Here is a 19,769-nt window from a genome sequence, read left to right on the forward strand (position 1 = left end):
CCGGGCACTGTCCCTGAGCTCTTTGGCTCGAGGCTAATGCTCTATTCCTTGAGCCACAGAGCCACTCCCAGTTTTCTAGTGGTTAATTGGAGATAAGACTCTCATGGACTTTTGTGTCTGGGCTGGCTTTGAACTGTGATCCTCAGATCTCAGCCTCCTGAGTAGTTAGGAACAGGCGTGAGCCACCAGCGTCTGGCTTCCTTTGAGTTGTTTGTTTTTTTTTGTCGATCATTGGGACTTGAACTCTGGGCCTGGGCGTTGTCCCTGAACTCTAGCTCAAGGCTAGCATACAACCACTCCTCTGAGTTTTTAATCAACCAATCAATACATAATTGTGTTTTAGTGTTTTGGTTTAATTTTTTTCTTAGATATTGTTACTTTAACATTGAGCTCAAGGTCAACAATCAGTACTATAAACCATACCTAACCACAGTTAACTCAAAATTAACATGTATTTCCTCAAAGCTAGGAACACTTGACAGTACTTTACTTGACAACCTTTTTTTCTTTTGTGCTAGTGGCACTGGGGCATGAACTCAGGTTTGTGCTCTGACTTGTGCTTTTTTTTGGCGAAGGCTGTTGTTCTACCATTTGAACCAAAACTCCACTTGGCATTCTGCTGGTTAATTAGAGTCTCTTGGATTTATCTGCTCCAGCAAACTTCAACCCTAGTTGCTCAAATCTAAGCCTAAACCTGCTAGGATTACAATGTGTGAGCCACCAGTATCCAGCTTGGGGACTCTCCTCCTTTTAACAACATTATCAATAAATGCAGAAAGGTGGCAATAAGTAGGCTATGAGGACAGTTGTTTACAATATGAGGGCTGAAAAAGAAGGAAGTGTCTTCTTTAGCTTCATCTAGGAAGAAGCACATAACACAATGGAGAAAATCTAAAGATGTTACTCTGCACTGTAAAAATTGATTTGGGGATTGCAGATAAATGTCAGTGAGTAGGCAATCCTCCATAATAGTGAGGATTGTTTCTGATTTATACTACTCTATTTTCTGACTGTGCTGGCAGCTTTGCTGTTTATTACATTTATCAGTACTGTTCTATATGTGTGTCCACAATGACATAAGTACTTTGTGAGCAAAGGCCATGACACAATATTTTCAAAATTTTAACCTAGTAATACCAAGGGAAACATTTCTTGGCTAAGAATTTTTTTTCTTAATTTAAGGCATTAATGTCTACATATGCCCAAAACATAGCCAATTTGAGTATTATAATTTGAGAGTAGATATGAGCAGGAAGATGGAACACACATAGGGTAAGGCATATTGGTAGGAGAATGGAACTTTTATGCCCTCTCTTTCCCACAACTCTCCAGACATCTACATGTTGTTCAGCCATCTGGAAACGCTTTGAACCATATTCTTTTCCTTTCTTTTTTAAATGGAGGTTTCATAGGCATAATCTTTGGATCACTTTTCATTAGCTCAGCCTTCAGCATCTCTCCTCTCACCTGAGGTGCAATGACAAAACAGTTCTAATTCAGAAATCATGTTTATTCATGCTATCCAGGAGTGCCAGCAACAAGTCATCTCATTAGCATACAAAAAAGATATTTAGCACTTAAGCAATTCCAGGTTTTATCAGCTGCATGCTAAGAAGCAAGTACAAGGATCAAATACATATTTATTTTCATAAATCATAACGTTTGCCTGGAAATGGATAAAGACAAAATTGTAAATCAGAATGTTACAACAGTGAAATGGAAAGATTCCTAAGGTTCAATTATCATTGGATTTCAGCATTCACTCTGACACTTCCCAGCTGTAGTATTAGGCAAATATATTACCTCTTTGATCATAGTTACCTCATCTGTAAAGTAGCATTGATAATACTTGTTTAGCAAAATATTGTGAAAATAAGTAAGGTGACAGATGTAAAGAAGCATGTTTGTGAAAACATATACCTGGCTAATTAGCATTTTTTTGAATAGAAAATACACATCAACAGAACTTTATGTAGACCCTTGGGAACATAGTACAGAAAAATTAAAAGCAGAAGACAAAAGTATAAAAAATCAAAATATAGTATAATTTCAATACATAGGGGAAGTATTTCTCAGATGTTTGTAAGAATGCTTTTGTAGAGTAATGCATTTTGAACTACTGATAGAAGTAAATTTCTCTTCTTGAAGAAACCAGATATCATGAAATAAGTCCCCAGGTTATGATGTGCATACATGCTCACTGCATTCATTTGTAATTTTGGGGCATACAAATTACTTTGGTCATTTTGTTCTGATAAAATGGGATTTGGTAATATGCACATGGAAGACTAAATTAAAAAAAATAGAACGAAAATACAATGTCAAGTGTCCCTTAACTTCCACACATGTTCATATATTTCATTCTCCAGATTCTGAAAACTGTTTCTATAGAGCCTATCACCTCTCTCAACAAAAATATCTCAGGTTGTCATGGTGACATAGTTCTTTCCCTTGTACAATTCTTGATTCTGTACAGTAGTATCCTAATTCTTCATGTCTCTAGAATACTTCCTTTCTTTTTACAAACTGTTTCTAGTTCTTTCAGCCAGCCTAATATTACATCTGGTCTTCCTAATGGCTTAGCAAATGAAAGCCTCAAGTTGGAAGGAGAATTTAATTAATGGTCTTACAATAGTTAGCAAAATGTCAATAAAGCAAATGAAGTCCCTTATGAGTAGCTATTCTGCAGTAATCCTTGATGAAAACAAGGTGTACACCACTACATCCAGACATGGATTGCAGTCTTGGAAATGTATTTTTTACCTGGGCTGGCTATGGACCATGACCTCTAATTGATGCCTGCTTCCTAAGTAGGTAGGATTACAGGTTTCAGTCACTATGCTTGGCTGGTTTAATATATTTGAAACAGGCCACTTAAAATCATTGTATTTTAAGGCCATTATCTGGGCTTCCTGTGGATGTAATTTTGTTAACTTTTCCCCCCTGCTTATGAGCCATATTTTCTTTCCTTTCCTTCCTTCCTTCCTTCTCTCTCTCTCTTTCCTTCCTTCCTTCCTTCTCTTTTTCTTTCCTTCCTTCCTTCTTTCTCTCTCTCCCTTTCTTCCTTCCTTTTCTCTCTCTTTCTCTCCTTCCTTCCTTCCTTCCTTCCTTCCTTCCTTCCTTCCTATCTTCTTTCTTTCATGGGGCTTGAATTCAGCCTGGGCTCTGTCCCTGAGCTCTTCGGCTTAAGGCTACTCCCTCACCCTTGAGCCAAGCCCCATTTCCCAGTTTTCTAGAGGTTAATTGTAGATAAGAGTCTCAGGTCCTTTTGTGTCTGAGCTGGCTTTGAACCTTGATCCTCAGATCTCAGCCTCCTGAGTAGCTAGGATTATAGGTGTGAGCTACCGAACCGGCATCTTTTCTTGTGTGTGTTTCTTGATACCTGGGATTAAGCCCAGGCTCTCATGCTTGCTAGACAAGTACTCACCACTGGAGTTATGCATCTAGCACATTTTTTATGAGAAATTCTTGCTAACTGGGCCAAGGTTGGCTTTAAATTCTCAATTGTAATGTCTCTGTGCCTTGATTAGGTGAGAGTGCAATGCACCACTAAACCCAACTTACTTCTTGGAGATATGTTTGCCTACACACACAGATGTCATAACTTCTTTGGTGGAAAGTAGACACTGAATTCGATAATGTAACAGTTCTGCTAGTTCTTTTCCCTCATTGTTGTAGTAGTGACTTTTATGAAAACAAAGGGCTTTAGAATATGGACTTGTGAGAGTTTGAGGCTAGCTGGGCAGAAAAGCTCAAAAACTCATTCTTAATCCAGGACTATGCCTGAACTGTAATACAAAGAATCAAGGAGGGAGGGAACGAGAGATTGATTTTTTCCTCTGGAGATTTTTTTTTTGGGTGCTAAGTTTACTATGAATGGCATAAATTTTAAGGTTGGCCTCGCACTGGAATGGTTTTTTTTTTTTTTTGACTGCTAGAGGGCGTGTGGTGCGTGTCTCGCTACGCAGGTGTGACAGAGAGGGACAAGGGTGCGTCTGCAAGAGTTTAAAGTTGCTGCGAGTAATTAAAACGACAGGGTCTGAGTAGCGACGGAAAGATGCTGGCTGGGTAGCTTTGCCATCCCTGCAGGATTTCCCACAAGTTGGTGTGTGTGGGGGGGGATGGGGACCGAAGCTCTCACCGGGGAGGCTGGGACAGCTCAGTCTAGGCGACGCAGCTAGCGCCCAAGGACACCTAGGAGACGAGGCCCGGGTCCCCGCAGTGATGGAGTGCGGCGCGGCCCTCAGATCCCCGCGAGGTGGCCGAAACCTTAACCCCGAACCTCTTCTGTCCGGCGGGGCGGGACCTCAACCCGACCCGGAAGCGTCTCCGATGACCCGGAAGCAGATCTGCATTGCGCTGGCGCCGCGGTGGAGGAGCCGCCGCCCCCTCGCCGCTGGGCTGCTGCGCGGAGACACCCTGGGGACCGCCGTGTCTCGGGGCTGCCCCCATGAGCCCGGGCTGGCAGCCGCGGCCGAGGCGGAGGGAGGATGACCTCTCCTCGGGGGCACAGTGCCGACCTGGCCCGTTTCTACACTGTCACCGAACCCCAGCGACACCCGAGGGGCTACACGGTGTATAAGGTCACCGCCCGGGTGAGTCCTGGGGTTGGACCGGAGCAGTTCCCCGAGGTGGGGACCCGAAGCTCAGGGGAGCGGCTCCGGGCGTGGCGGAGCCAGCCACGGAGCCGGAGCCCTGGGAGCCTCCGAGCGCGCTCGGGGACAGGACCGCGTCGGAGATGGGGGTTCAGGAAGGCTGGATGTGGGGGTGCCCGGGTCGCAGGGGAGCAGCCGGCGGCGGGGTCCCCGTTCCGGGATGGGGCGTTGGTGGATGGTTTTAAATCGATGACTCAGCCTCGGTCCCTTTAGGACTTTCTCTCCGAGCAACATTTGCAGAAGTGACTTGGCTTGCTCCGGAGGGATATAATGCGCGCTTCAAGATGTTTATGCATCGTCTGGCTTATGCAATAGAAGGTAGTCGTCCTCCCAGCTTCTGATTCGGCGACAGGTTTGCGCTGAGGGCCGGTTTTGGCCTCCAGGTTTAGATCTCTATGTGTGGAGGCTATGTCTGAGTGTTTCGAGGCTTTCAGTGGGAAACTTAGGAGAAAATGTGCTGCAGGTGTCTTGGCGCATTTAAAAGTTGTGAAGGAGTCTTCTATGAATGGATGTAAGTTTTAGTATCATTTTGTGTGTGTGTGTGTGTGTGTGTGTGTGTGTGTGTGTGTGTGCACACAGCCACTATCTGGTGCTGGGGTTTGAGTTAAGGAACCGGGTGCCATCCCATAGCCATAGCTTTTTGCTCAAAGCTGGCCCTCTACCATTTGGGTCACATCTCTACTTCAACTCTTTGCTGGTTAATTGGAGGTAAGAATCACACAGATTTCCTGCCCAGACTTGGCCTGAAACCGTGATTTTTCAAATCTCAGCCTCCTGAGTACTAGGATTAGAGCCTTGACTCCCAGCAATTGGTACATTTTGTTTGTATTTCCATGTTCATCTGTAGTTTGGAAGACTGCATCCCTCTTCTACGAAAGCAAAGGTAATAATGTTAGATAAGTGTACACTTAACTGTGTCATTTGTGTTCATTATGCAAGGCATTTTGTATACATCACTCAATGTCATCCTCATTTTTTTTTTTTTTTTGCCAGTCCTGGGCTTGAATTCAGGGCCTGGATACCGTCCTTGGGGTTTCTCAAGGCTAGTGCTCTACCACTTGAGCCACATCACCACTTCTGGCCTTTTCTTTGTATATGGTACCAAGGAATTGAAGCCAGGGCTTCATGCATGCTAGGCAAGCGCTCTACCACTAGGCCATTCTCTCTGCCTGTTATCCTCATGTTGATGATCAGGACACAGAGATTCAAAGAAATTAGTAATTAGCCCCCTTTTTTTTTCCTGTAAGTTATGTTTATTTATTGTGTAAACTTGGGTCCAAGATGACACTGTTTTAACCATCTTAGGAACAATTGTTGGCTAAGTATTTTTTTTAAGAATTTATTAACATTGATTTTTGCATCATATTTCAAATGACGTGTTTAACAAACAAGTATTCAAGAAGGGAATCTCTATATACAATTACAGGCACTTAGTTTTTAGAACATAATCAAAATTAGGCTAAGGGTTTGTATATCATAGATACGTATTAATCAATATAATAAAACATGTCTATAGAGTCATAAGTTTTTATGTCTATGTAGTTGTGTTTATATTTCCTGTACCATGTCCATATCATTGAGTCCTCACTCTTGCTAATTAGCCTGTTTTTATATATGCAAGGCAGTAATAGATCTGGGCTATGGGATCAGCTCTGCTGAGCTCCAAGATACCTAAAATGTGATGAATTAACTGTATTGTCATTACTTTTAAAAGGAGAGTTGTACAGATTATATAGTATTATACATCTAGAAAATGTGGTATGTGTGATAGCTTGGGAAATAGGTTATGAATGGAACTTGAAGATTAAGTAGATTTTAGATGAGCTTTGTGGGTGTGCCAGTGGCACATGGCCTATGGAAATGATATGAGGTGGTAGGGTTGAGTAAGTTTTTTAAAGAAAAGAACACTAGGTCTAGTTATTATGGATTGCTTTTCTGAGAACTCCCAGTTTGCAAGTAAGGTTATTGTATAGGTAAAGTGTTAGTTTTAGGTTGTCTAAGAAATTTTATGAGATTAAAAGGTGTCTTTCTTTTTTTTTTTTGATTTTGATGGATTGTGGGATTGAAGTCTGTGTCTGAGCATTGTCCCTGAGCTTTTCAGCTCAAGGCTAGTGCTCCACCACTTGAGCCACAGCGCTACATCCTAAGAGGTCTTTCTTATACCACTTTTGAAACTTTTCTAGTCATGGGACCTTCAAAAAAAAGTAGACAAGTTTCCTGCCATATGATTTTCACAATTAGGAACATATTGAACAAAGATAATTTTTATGTAACACTATTTAATTATTGCAATATTAACCATAACTATATTGTATTAATATACTCATATGCCTCTGTGTCGTGGTAGATGTAGAGTAGGTCTCTGTCATTGCTAGTTGTTTCCTCATGTCAACTGAGGCAATATTTGGTACATGTGGCTGTGAGAAATTGTTGAATGTCTTCCTTTCCCTTCTAAGCAGCCCAGTCAAATGACTGCTTAGTTGCAGGTACTGAGTGCTAAAAGGGCTGCAAGGATGAAGAGAGCCCTGGGCCTTTCTTCTTCAGGTCACTGCAGTAGAACAATTGACTGTACTTGAAAAAGGGCAGTAGAGCAGGAAAGGGTTAAGTGCCCCAGATGCTACAGAAAAGAGCTGTGGGAAATGAGAAGACAGAGATTGTTCCTGGCTAAAAGGATCAGAGAATATGTACCAATTAAGACAGGTAGTGAAAGATGGAAGATGCTATAAAAGGAGAGGGCATTGAAGGTAGAAGAAAGGAATAGAGCCTACAAAGACTAGGGGTAAGGAAGGTATGGAACCTCAGTTGGAAACACGGAGTATCACAATTATTCATGTTCTTTGAAAAAGGAACGGGTAACCTCATTCAGACCTTCAATCTCTTAAATCATGGGCTATAGTATTTGCTAAATAGACTTTTATGATATTATAAATTACAGGATTAGAAAGCCCGTTTTCTTAGGACTAACCAAATGGAGGTAATACACATGCAACATATTGCATTAGTTGTTTAACTTGAAAATTGTGTATACTGACTTTTTTTCTCCCTATAACTGTTTAGGTTTTTTTTTTTCTGCTTATGTCTCAGATTTCATTTTTAAGATTTGAAGGTTAACATAGATATATATTTTAAAGGTAACTGTGCCTAATATTATCAAAAAAGTAACATTTGTTATGTTTCGAGTCTTAAGGAGAAAAACATCTTTTCTCATGAGAATTAAATCAGGTAAGTAGTACTCCTTTGAGAACTTCATGAGATAAAATTAGGAACGTTTTCTGTATGTTTCCTTTCCTGCTTCTGATTTTATTTTAGCTGTTGAGAACAGTTTCTATATTCTTTTTTTTATTGTAATTAGTAAAAGGGTTACATGATATTTGCCAGATAGAAAGTGCATTAATTCACATACATTGATACCCTTTCACATGTCTTGGTACCCATTTCTTTTTTTTTTTTTTTTTTTTTGTGGGTCTTGGGGCTTGAACTCTGGGCCTGGGCGTTCTCCCTGAGCTCTTCAGCTCTACCCCTTGAACCACAGGCCCATTTCCCCTTTTCTAGTGATTAATTGGAGGTAAGAGTCTCATGGTCTTTAGTATCTTTAGTGCCCATACTGGCTTTGAACCTCGATCCTCAGATTTCAGCCTCCCGTGTAGCTAGGATTACATGTGTGAGCCACTGTCTGGCTCCTTTGTCCTTTTTGCACAGTTTTGGAACCTGGCAGGTTCAGCTGACTTTGTGGTTAATTACAAGCATGCTAACAGATTTCCTAGTTAAACTGTTGCATTTTAATTTTAGAATAAAATTTTAATTCTAAAATAATATTTTTTCTTTTATTTAGTAGAACCTAAGATTTACAGAAGTTTCCAGATAAGCTATACAGAAAAGTTGCCAAACTTTCTTCTTTTTTTGTCTGTCCTGGGGCTTGACCTCCGGACCTGGGCGCTGACCTCTTTGTGTTCTAGACTTGTGCTTACCACTTGAACCACAGCACCACTTCTAGCTTTTTCTGAATAGTTTATTGAAGATAAGAATCTCACAGATTTTCTTGCTTGGGCTGGCTTCGAACTGTGATCCTCAGATCTCAGTCTCTTGAGTTGCTAGGATTCCAGGCATGAGTCACTGGTGCCCTGCTTCATCTTTGTTTTTATCTAGAATGAGTATCCTTATTTAGAATTAGAATATTTCTGCTATGAATTTTCTTTTGATTTTCTAGTTGAAAGAGACATATTTAAAAAAGACTATCACTGGAGCTGGGGGTGTAGCTTAGTGGTAGAGTGCTTGCCTAGCATTCACAAAGCCCTGGATTTGACTCCTGGGTACCACATACCCAGAAAAATCCAGAAGTGGTGCTGTGGCTCAAGTGGCAAGAGTGCAAGCCTTGAGCAAAAAGTGTCCAAGGACAGTGCCCAGGCCCTGAGTTCAAGCCCTAGGAATAACAAACAAAAAAACTATCAGTAGTGTTTCTGTTTTCATCATGTGAAATTTGCAGAATTTTCATATTTTTATATAGATTTCTCAACATTAGGTGAAGAAATTAAATGATATGTATTCATTTTAAAAAGACAGTGCTGGCCGGGAGTTTGGCCTAGTGGTTAAAGTGCTTGCCTAGCATGCATGAAGACCCAGCTCCGATTCCTCGGTACCACACACATAGAAAAAAGTCGAAGTGGTGCTGAGGCTCAAGTGGTAGAGCTCTAGCCTTGAGAAAAGTCCAAGGACAGTGCTCACGCCCTGAGCTCAAGCCCAGGACTGGCAAAAAAAAAAAAAAAAAAAAAAAAAAAAAAAGACAGTGCTGCCTTAAGACTACAGAATTGTTAATAGTTATATTGCTTTTCTTTTTTTTTACTTTTTCTCATTTTATTTTTTATTATCGAGGTGATGTATAGAAGGGTTACAATTACATTCACCAGATAGTAGGTGTATCACTTCTCACACATTGTTGATACCCCTTTTTATGTTTGTTACTAGTTTATTATTATTATTATTATTATTATTATTATTAAATTTATTTTTGCCAGTCCTGGCCGTGGGCTCAGTGTCTGAGCACTATCCTTGGGTTTTCTCAAGGCTAGAGCTCTACCACAGTACCACAGCACCACTTCTGCCTTTTTTCTATGTATGTGGTACCGAGGAATCAAACCCAGGTCTTTCTGCAAGTGAGGCAAGCCTACTACCACTAGGCTAAACTCCTAGCCCATTACTAGATATATTTTATGATAGAATCTTGCTTTCTGCATGGGTGCCTAGATGGACTGTGATGTGCTCTTTTTTTGGTCAAGGCTAGTGCTCTACCACTTTGAGCACATCTCCTCTTCTGGTTTTCTGGTGATTAATTAGAGATAAAAGTCTCTTGGACTCTCCTGTCCTGTCTGGCTTCGGATCACGATTCTCAAATCTCAGCCAACTGAGTAGCTAGATTTACAGGTGTAAACAGCCAGCATCTGGCTAATCTACCTGTTTTTTTTCCTGCCATATCTGGTGTTAACAAGCATGGGTCACACACTCAGTAATGGTTAAGAAGATACCTTGTGAATTTTTCTTGCCTAGTTTTGCCTTAAACTGGTCTCTGCCTCTCTGGTAGCTAGGACTTCAGGTATGAGCTATGAACACCTGGAAACTCTGGAAACTTGTACAGAATTTAAATTTTATAGTCATAGCACATATAATTTTAGTTACAGACATACAGGATATGTCACAGACACATGGCATGTGAGGTCCAGAGTTCAAATAAAAAATTAATGTGGGAAAGTAACTTTAGCAAACATTTCAGTATTTAGAGGTAATACTTTCTTTTCTTGAGTTTTTTTTTTTTTTTTTTTTTTTTGCCAGTCCTGGGCCTTGAGCTCAGGGCCTGAGCACTGTCCTTGGGCTTTCCCAAGGCTAGAGCTCTACCACTTGAGCCACAGCATCATTTCTGGCTTTTTTGCTATGTATGGTGGTTCCAAGGAATTGAACCCAGGTCTTCCTGCATGCTAGGCAAGCATGCTACCACTAGGCTAAACTCCTGGTCCAATTTTGGGATGTTTTAATAATGTTGAAAGCTGTAATTTCGTACTGCCTTTTTTTGTTGTTGTCACTGTAGACTGGGATAGATTGGGTGGCTTAAGCAGAAAACATTTGTTGTTCACAGCTCTGGAAGCTGGAAAGGGGCCCACTTCTGTACTGAAGATGGTCACTTTCTTGTGTTATCCTCTAATGGGGGGGTGGTGGAAGGGAGTGGGGAGGTTAGAGAGTAAGAAAAAAAAAATGAGAGGGCCAGGAGCATGGCCTAATGGTAGAGTGCTCACCTAGCATGCACAAATCCCTGGATTCAATTCCCTGGAACCACATACACAGAAAAAGCCAGAAGTGGTGCTGTGTCTCAAGTATCAGAGTGCTAGCCTTGTGCAAAAAGTGTCCAAGGACAGTGCCCAGGCCCTGAGTTCAAGCCCCAGGACTGCCAAAAAGCAAACAAAAGAAGACAAAACAACAACAACAAAAAAACAGAAAAAGAGAGAAAGAGAGAGTATCTATATTTTTCTATAAGGACACTAATGGTAATTACTTCTCAGAGCCCTTACTTTCAGACATTGCTGCATTGAGGATTAGAACTTCAGCATATGAATTTTTGGAAAATTTAGACATTCAATTAATAGACCTTATTTTCTACCTATTGCATGAAAATTCAGTCAGCTAAATGTGTAAAATTTGTCCACTGCCTTATCTTACATAAGAGTTCTTCTGCTTTAGAGAACTATAACATGTTCTATAATTTCTAATTATGATTTGTGTAGATGTTGTCTCTTAGGTGTGAACTGTCTGGTGCAGACTTCCTGGCTCTGATATCTGTGATATGAGCAGAGGCAGAAGGGCTGCACACATTGTGATAGCATTCTTAACTGTGTTCCCACTTTTTGTTGGTGCTGCATTAAATAAATAATGATGATAGGGATAATAAACAATGTGATAAAACATGGAAGGTCTAGACAACTTTGGGAAATGGTGTACAGTATATCATCCTTTTAGAGATATATAGACTTTTTTTTTTTTTTGCCAGTCCTGAGGCTTGAACTCAGTGTCTAGGCCCTGTCGATGAGCTTCAGGGCTCTATCACTTGAGCCACAGCACCATTTCCAGCTTTTGTGTATGTGGTTCTAAGGAATTGAACCCAGGGCTTTGTGCATACTAGGCAAGCACTAGGCCATATTCTAGGCCCCTAGACATTTCATTGTAGTAAATTTTTTGAGGAACTATGCTGCAAAATTTTTTTTCTTAAGTAAATATAAACTGATGCTGATTATTGGCCCTTCTCTGGTTTTGATGAGTATTGTTATTTCATGAAAATGATTTGTGACTAGTACAGTTGATAGTACATGATAATATAATTTTCTATACCAAGAATTAAAAATAAAAATTAAAAAAATTCGCTATACCAAGAAAAATTTCAAGGTATGCTTAATAGTTGCTGAGCTAGTCATAATTCATGTTTGTAGAGGAACTATATTGTCATTATTATTATTAATTTTTTTTTGTTGGTTGTGGGACTTGAACTCTTGGCCTTGGTGTTATCCCTGAGCTCTTCAGCCGTCCCTTCAATTACAGTTCCACTTCTAGTTTTCTGGTGGTTAATTTGAAGGGGAATCTCACAGACTTTTTAGTGCCGGGGCTGGCTTTAAACCACAATTCTCAGATCTTAGCTTTCTGGGTAGCTAAGATTACAGGTGTGAACCATCGTGCCCCATGGTCCTTATTAATTTTTTTTAAAGTTTTATTTTTTGGTGGTACTGGGATTTGAACTAAAAGCCTGTACTTGCTAGGCAGTTATTCTACTACGTTAGCCATCACTTTAACCCTTATTTGTGTTAGTAATCGTTTTGAATTGGATTTCCATTTCTTGCCAGGGCCAGTGTTGAACTATGATCTGTGACATGGTCATTAATTTGAAGTATAAGGACTCAGTAGTTCAAATTTCAACTCTGTTGGATTTTATTGGCCAACGTTTTTGGACGTTCATTTGGAAAAAACCCCCAAAACCCAAAACATTACTACTAGCAATCTAGTGAATTTATAATGGTTTTGTTTTACAGTTACTACTTACTACATGATTACTATCATAATTGTAAAAATATTTAGGTCTGAGGCTAGGCCTGTGTCACATGCCTGTAATTCCAGTCATTGGTAGGTAGAGATTTGGGAGGATTGAGCTTCAAGACTAGCTTGGGGAACAAATTAGCTAGCTTCCATCTCAGTGTATAAATTGGGCCTGGTGTCACTTATCTCTAATCCTAGATACTCTAGAGATTCTAGCTATGCTGGTAATGAAGAAAACAATGTAAAGTCAAATGGTTATTACAAATGATTTCCAGGAGTGGTATATCTTAAGGGAATCCAAAATATGACATCAAACTAAGAAATAATTTCTCCTGTCACCTAAAGGTCACTTGCATGTGTTCAGGGAGATTAAATTCAGGAAATCTTTTGTGGTTTCAAAGTAATAGAGTCTGTAAAAATGTCAGCTGTATTTGAATAAACTTTACTCTGAGTTGGTGGGTTGGTTATTAGTTGATTGATTATTCATGGCTTTTTATCAGAAAATTTTACAAGATGTACTTATAGGAGGGAAAATAAACCACTTAAATCTGTGAAATAATAATTGTGTCCATATTTAATTATATGAAAAGGGTGGTGAGGGGGAGGGGAGGAAAAGGAGATGAGGAGGGTGGAAGGAGAGAAAGTAGGAAGGGATAGAGGGAGAGAGAGAGAGAGAGACTGATATTTGAAAGAAATAGTTAAAATGAATTATTTGAATAATAACATGATTGTTACCTCTTCTTCTAAATATGTATTGTTGAATATTGTGGTCCTAAGCCACATATGGGTGTGTGTGTATAGGTGTGTGTGTGTGTGTGTGTGTGTGTGTGTGTGTGTGTGGTGGTCCTGGGTATTGAACTCAGGGCTTGTGCATAGTCCCTGAGCTTTTTCTGTTCAAAGTTAGTGCTCTATCATTTGAGTCACAGTTCATCTTTCAACTTTTTGGTGGTTAATTGGAGATAAGAATGTCATAGACTTTCCTGCCCAGGCTGGATTTGAACCATGATCTTCAGAGCTCAGCCTCCTGAGTAGTTAGGAAGTGGAGCTATGGTTCAAGTGATAGCTAGTCTTGAGTGCAAGAGGCACAAGGACAGTGCCCAGGCCCTGAGTTCAAGCCCCATGTCTGACAAAAAAAAAAAAAAGAAAAAGAAAAAATTCATTAAGCTGCTTGTACATTTAGTAACTCATTTTTTTTTTTTTGGTGGGTCACAGGGCTTGTACTCTGCCTGGACATTGTCCCTGAGCTCTTCAGCTCAAGGCTACCACCCTACCCTTGAGCCAAGCCCCATTTCCCATTTTCTAGAGGTTAATTGGAGATAAGAGTCTCAGGTCCTTTTGTGCTGGGGTTAGCTTTGAACTTCGATCCTCAGATCTCAGCCTCCTGAGTAGCTAGGATTACAGGTGTGAGCCACCTCGCCCGGCTAGATTCATTAACTCTTTATGCTTCTTATTTATATGTAGGCTATGAAGTGGGTAGACATCTAAAAAGCAAGAATGGAGTATGGAGTTATTCTTTAATACATGGAATTAATTTTAGTTGCTTTTTTCCCTTAACTTTTAATATTTCAGATAGTCAAATTATATAGCTGGATATTTAGTAACCTTAATAGTACTTATTTTTCTTTTGTACAAATTTAGTTTTTGTATAAATACTATTAAAAGTAATTATATATAACATCTTAAATTTTGATAATGCTTAGATATTTCTGTTATATGTTTTGTTTCAGGTTGTTTCACGAAGAAATCCAGAGGATGTTCAGGAGGTAACCTGTTTACCCGTATGAAAATTTCATGTTATACATTAGATAAAAATTTAATGAAATATTTTATTGGAGAGACAACCTGAATTATTTGTCAGTCTTTGTGTTTGTTGGAGATGGCCTTCAGCATACAGTAGCTGAAGAGCCCACTTTACTATCTACTAAGTAGATGTTAAGTTTTTGTAGGTATTAGGTTATATAGAAAGAATTTGAGGAATTATAGTACTTTTTAATAGTTATGATTATACTTGAAACTAATACTGCTAAGATTTCAGTTTTAGTTAAGGGCCACTACCCATTTGAGTATCATACATAGTATTATTTTAAAAGATCATAATCTTTAAATGGACTAGTAGTCTCTTTCTTGAAAACTGCTTCTGTTTCTTTTTAACTTTTTAAATTAGCTCTTTTACATTGCTTTCTTTCCCTCCTATTTCCTTCTCTCCAAGATGATACCAGCTTGCTATATCTTCCCTTAAACCTGTGCAGTTCTCTGTATGTATTCTGTCCGTGTTAATATATCTTTAGGAGTCCTTACGGAAGAGATTGTTTCTTGTATTGTTTCTTGGTTTATGTTCATTTTCAGCCCTGTTCATTTTCATTAAGACTCTCCCCCTCACTCACATGTTTAAAATTGTGCTGTAATTTAACAGTCTTGATTGTGCAACAGCGTTATTTCTCCCAATTAAATTCAAATATCTTATGTGGGGTATACACTTTCTTTTTAGACATAGGCTTCACTCTCTTCACTGAACATAAATGGCTAGATTCAACTAAGTTGATTGTTACTGGTTGGTGTATGCGTTTTCCCTCCACCAGGTTTTGAAAATATTTTAAATTTATATGTTACCATTTCTTGATGTATCTGATCTGATACTTACTTTTGTCTTTATTTTTAAAATGTACAATAAAAGGCATATGTAAAATTGGGGTTTGAGATTCTCTTTCCCAGTGGGAAAGAAGAAGGGCAAATATTGTAATATTATTTTGAAAGAAAAAGATGTATATACCAGTAAAAGTAGTTCCTACCATTGATTAAGTAGTCTAGTTACATACCAATTGAGTATATGAATTATTCTTTAGAATTCTGATTATGAATTATTAGCCAATACAAGTCTATTGCATTTTTGAAAATCAGTAGCTCTTTTAATATTGGACCTAGGTTGTATTTCTTTTGACTGAATTGTCTGATTGCTGTGTTGTGGTTTGTAGCTTGATGTTCCCCTTTTCCAGGGAGACTCCTGAACCTATTTATCCATGAATACACTCTCTGCCATTTCCTTAATCCTCTTTTGGGGGAAACTCTTTTGTAATAACAACTGGTGGTGAACCATTCATCAGAAAACTCTTGTAAGTGTCTTTAGTTAGACAATTGCATGATCCTTTGTTAGAAGTGATATAAGTTTTTATGAAATGTCTTCTAATTGGCTTCTTAAAAGAATAACTTGAAATTATAGCAGTACTCTTTTTAGTTTCTTATTAATTTAAACATTCTCATTCTCATTTAGGACAAGAATTCACTATTTAAAACTTGATTTCCATTTTTTTCCTTTTATCTAATTCAGTTACTTATTACTTTATAATATAGTCAGCCTTCGTAGGGATATCGAGGACTATATAATTTGTGCGTGTGTGTGTGTGTGTGTGTGTGTGTGTGTGTGTGTGTATCCTGTAGCTTGAACTCAGGGCCTGGGTGCTTCATTTTTTGCTCAAGGCTTTTTTTGGTGGTTAATTGGAGAGGAAAGTATCATAGACTTTCCTTCTCCAGGATGGCTTTGAACCACAACCCTCAATCTTATCGTCTTGAATAGCTCGGATTACAGGCACAAGCCATCAGTGCCCACACGGTGCCAACAAAATTAGGACTATAATAATACGTTTTTCTTAAAACTAGAGGAGTGTTGCTGTTTTTCCTTTATGTGTATTTTGGCATATCCTACCAGTTCTCATTATTTTCTATGAACAATGCTGAAAAATACTTATGTGGAGTAAAACATTTAAGATTATCTACTAGGATTCTAGGGTTCCTTTTTAAAAAAAATTTAGAAAATTCTCACTAAATTTTGTTTTATAAGAAAAAATGTGAGCCATATATCTGTGACTCATGCTATTCAGTAAGCTGGAACCTGGAGGATCACAGCTGAAGGCCAGCCCAGAAAAGTCAGATTTTTTTTCTTTTTAGATTTTTCTTTAAAATTCAAGGTTGGAGCCTTGTGCAGTGGCTCGCACCATAATCCTAGCTACTCAGGAGGGTGAAATCTGAGGATCAAGGATCAAAGATAGCCGGGACACAAAAGGACCTGAGATGCTTATCTCCAGTTAACCTCTAGAAAATGGGAAGTGGGGCTTGGCTCAAGGGTAGAGTAGTAGCCTTGAGCTGAAGAGCTCAGGGACAGCATCCAGGCCTAGTTCAAGCCCCATGACCCACAAAAATAAATAAATAAAATAAATAAATAAAATGCAAGATTGGGAACTCAAGTGATAGACTTCCAACCATGAGTGAGCAAGTGAAGTGAGAGAACAAGACTGAGTTCAAGCCTCATTATTGGAGCTTGAACACACACACACACACACACACACACACACACACACACACACACATACACACACATACACACAGAGCAAACATTACAAACAAAACATCAACATGAATGGCTGTAGGATATAGCCACAATTAATCTGTGGCTTTGTGCTGGTAGATTGTCTAGCACATGAGCAGCTTGTGCAAGGCTGAAGGATATGGAGCTGCACACTCACTTTCCTAGCTTTTAAAATAGTAACCTTATAATCATTTCTTACATGTAGCTTATTTCACAAATGAAATGTGGGAAAGGGAATTAACTGCAATAGAACATTCTATATATTATTCTTAAAATATCTACAGTTTGTATCTTTTTATAAATAAAATAGTTTTAGGAAATAGGTACATACTTGGAAATGTAAAGACTGTAAAAAAGAGGGAAAATAGTATTATTATGTGCCGGGACTGTAAGCTTAGTGGTAGAGTGCTTGCCTAGCACGCACAAAGCCCTGGGTTCGATTCCTCAGCACCACATACACAGGAAAAGCTGGAAGTGGTGCTGTAGCTCAAGTGGCAGAACACTAACCTTGAGTAAAAAGTGTCCAAGGACACCCCAGGATTGACCGCAAAAAAGAAATAGTATGATCATAATGTTTATTGGAAGAAAAGGTGATCTGGCAAATTTCTTAAATACTAAATGAATATAAAGACAATGAATTGAGTAATTTTGTTATAGGGATCTAAAATCTTTTGATATCATTAAATATAACTACATGGGAACGAAACATACTGTATGTAAAAGTATCTAAGGGAATATTTTTAATGAGACAATTGAGTTTTTATTAGATTTGTGGTCTGTGTGTAATTGTCACTGAATATTTCCTTAATACATTTCCTTTATAGTGACATTAGTGAGTAAGAAATTTATACAGGTTTGATTCACTAATGCAGGAGATGTTACCCAATAGGAAAGCATCAGATAAATTTTGCATATGTCTTTGGGCACTTTTTTTTTTTTTTTTGGTGGGGCATGGGACTTGAACTCAGACTAGGCGTTGTCCCTGAGCTCTTCAAATCAAGGCTACCGTCCTACCTTTGGGCCTGGGTGTTGTCCCTGAGCTCTTTAGCTCAAGGCCTCTGCCCTACACTTGAGCCAAGCCCCACTTCCCTTTTTCTGGAAGTTAATTGGAGATAAGAGTCTCAGGTCCTTTTGTGCCCAGGCTGGCTTTGAACCTTGATCCTCAGCTCTCACATTCCTGAGTAGTTAGGATTATAGGTATGAGCCACCACACCTGGCAGGTACTTTTTGTAGTCCCAAGATAAGCATTAATACTTCTTGATGGAAATATATTTTTACTCTTTTTTTCATTTTGAAAACTTCTAGGACACTTTTAACATTTAATTAAAAAGAGTGAGAACAGCTGAGTCCTGGTGGCTCTCGCCTATAATCCTAGCTACTTAGGAGGCCAAGGTCTGAGGATCAAGGTTCAAAGCCAGCTCAAGCAGGAAAGTTCATGAGACTCTTATTTTCAGGGGCCAGGAGTTTGGTCTAGTGGTAAAGTGCTTGCCTAAGCAGGGAGTTTGGTCTAGTGGTAGAGTGCTTGCCTAGCAGGCATGAAGACCCGGGTTCAATTCCTTGGTACCACATACATAGAAAAGTCAGAATTGGTGCTGTGGCTCAAGTGGTAGAGCACTAACCTTGAGGAAAGCTCAAGGACAGTGCTCATGCCCTGAGTTCAGTCCCTAAGACTGGCAAAAAAAAAAAAAAAAAGAGACTCATCACCAATTTACCATGGGTGGGGAGGGTGGGGGTGGGGGGGGGGAGGGGAAAGGCAGATAGTAGAAAAAAGGAGATAGTAGAATGATAGCCTTGAGCAAAAAAATGCTCATGGACAGTGCCCAGGCCCTGAGGTTAAGTGGTAGAACTGGCACACACACACACACACACACACACACACACACACACACATAAAGTGAGAAGTAATGGAGGCAGTAGATGTAATGGTTTGGTAACGCATGTTTTGGTCAAACAGCCTTGGTGTTGCCAAGTGGTGCAAGTGAGAAGATGAGGGCCAGGTAAGGAAGCACCGATCTCCATGTTCTTATGCTACCTATTGGTATGGCAAATTCTGTACATGTTTAGATATTCTGATATTTTAATTATTACTATGATTACATTGTTAAACTTTCCCCTTAAGTTATTTTTCCTTTATTTAAAACTGACCCTAACTAGGGTTACAGGTATAGATGACTCAGGTAGCAGAGTGCTTGCCTACTAAGCATAAAACCCTGAGTTCAAACTCTGTTATTGCCAAAAGGAAAAATGAAAAGCAAAAAAGCTTGATATGGGCTTGTGGCTCATGCTTGTAATCCTACCCCCTGAGGAAGCTAAGGTCTGGAAGACTGAAAATTCAAAACCAATTTGGTAAACAGGTGTGAGGACCTCAGTTTAAATTCCAGTACTGGCAGGGAAGCATCTTAAAAACGACTCTACCTAGAATACCAGTTTCTTTGTAAATCTAATTATCTCTGTAATCTGCAATTTTTTGAATAGCTTTTATGTTTAACTTTTGGTATTTAACCTATTTCATAATGTCACTGGCTTTATTACATAAGACTTGGCTTTCATAAGCTATCACCCTTCCTAATCCTTTGACAATGTAGTACTACTATAAATTGGTATATTTAAAAAATATAGCTGGGCATGGTGGCTCACGCCTGTAATCCTGGCTACTCAGGAGGCTGAAATCTGAGGATCACAGTTCAAAG

General features: G+C 39.3%; 1 protein-coding gene across 5 annotated transcripts in view; it reads left to right on the plus strand.

Moving 5' to 3' along the window:
* Positions 1–4,380: 4,380 nt before the first annotated feature.
* LOC150038995 (inactive ribosomal protein S6 kinase delta-1-like) overlaps positions 4,381–19,769 on the plus strand; it is a 152,286-nt gene continuing 136,897 nt past the window's right edge. For all 5 annotated transcript variants that reach the window (XR_016534575.1, XR_016534574.1, XM_090328150.1 and 2 more), the window contains exons 1-2: positions 4,381–4,595; positions 14,447–14,482. Coding sequence is in view for 3 of the 5 variants with exons in the window: in XM_090328150.1 (XP_090184276.1) it covers positions 4,491–4,595; positions 14,447–14,482 (141 nt within the window). In the remaining 2 variants the exon portion in view is untranslated. The remainder of the gene's footprint in view (positions 4,596–14,446; positions 14,483–19,769) is intronic.

The sequence above is a fragment of the Megascapheus bottae genome, unplaced genomic scaffold, assembly GCF_031878675.1.
Source record: "Megascapheus bottae isolate mThoBot1 unplaced genomic scaffold, mThoBot2.hap1 H_1, whole genome shotgun sequence".
In the NCBI taxonomy this organism is placed as follows: Eukaryota; Metazoa; Chordata; class Mammalia; order Rodentia; family Geomyidae; genus Megascapheus; species Megascapheus bottae.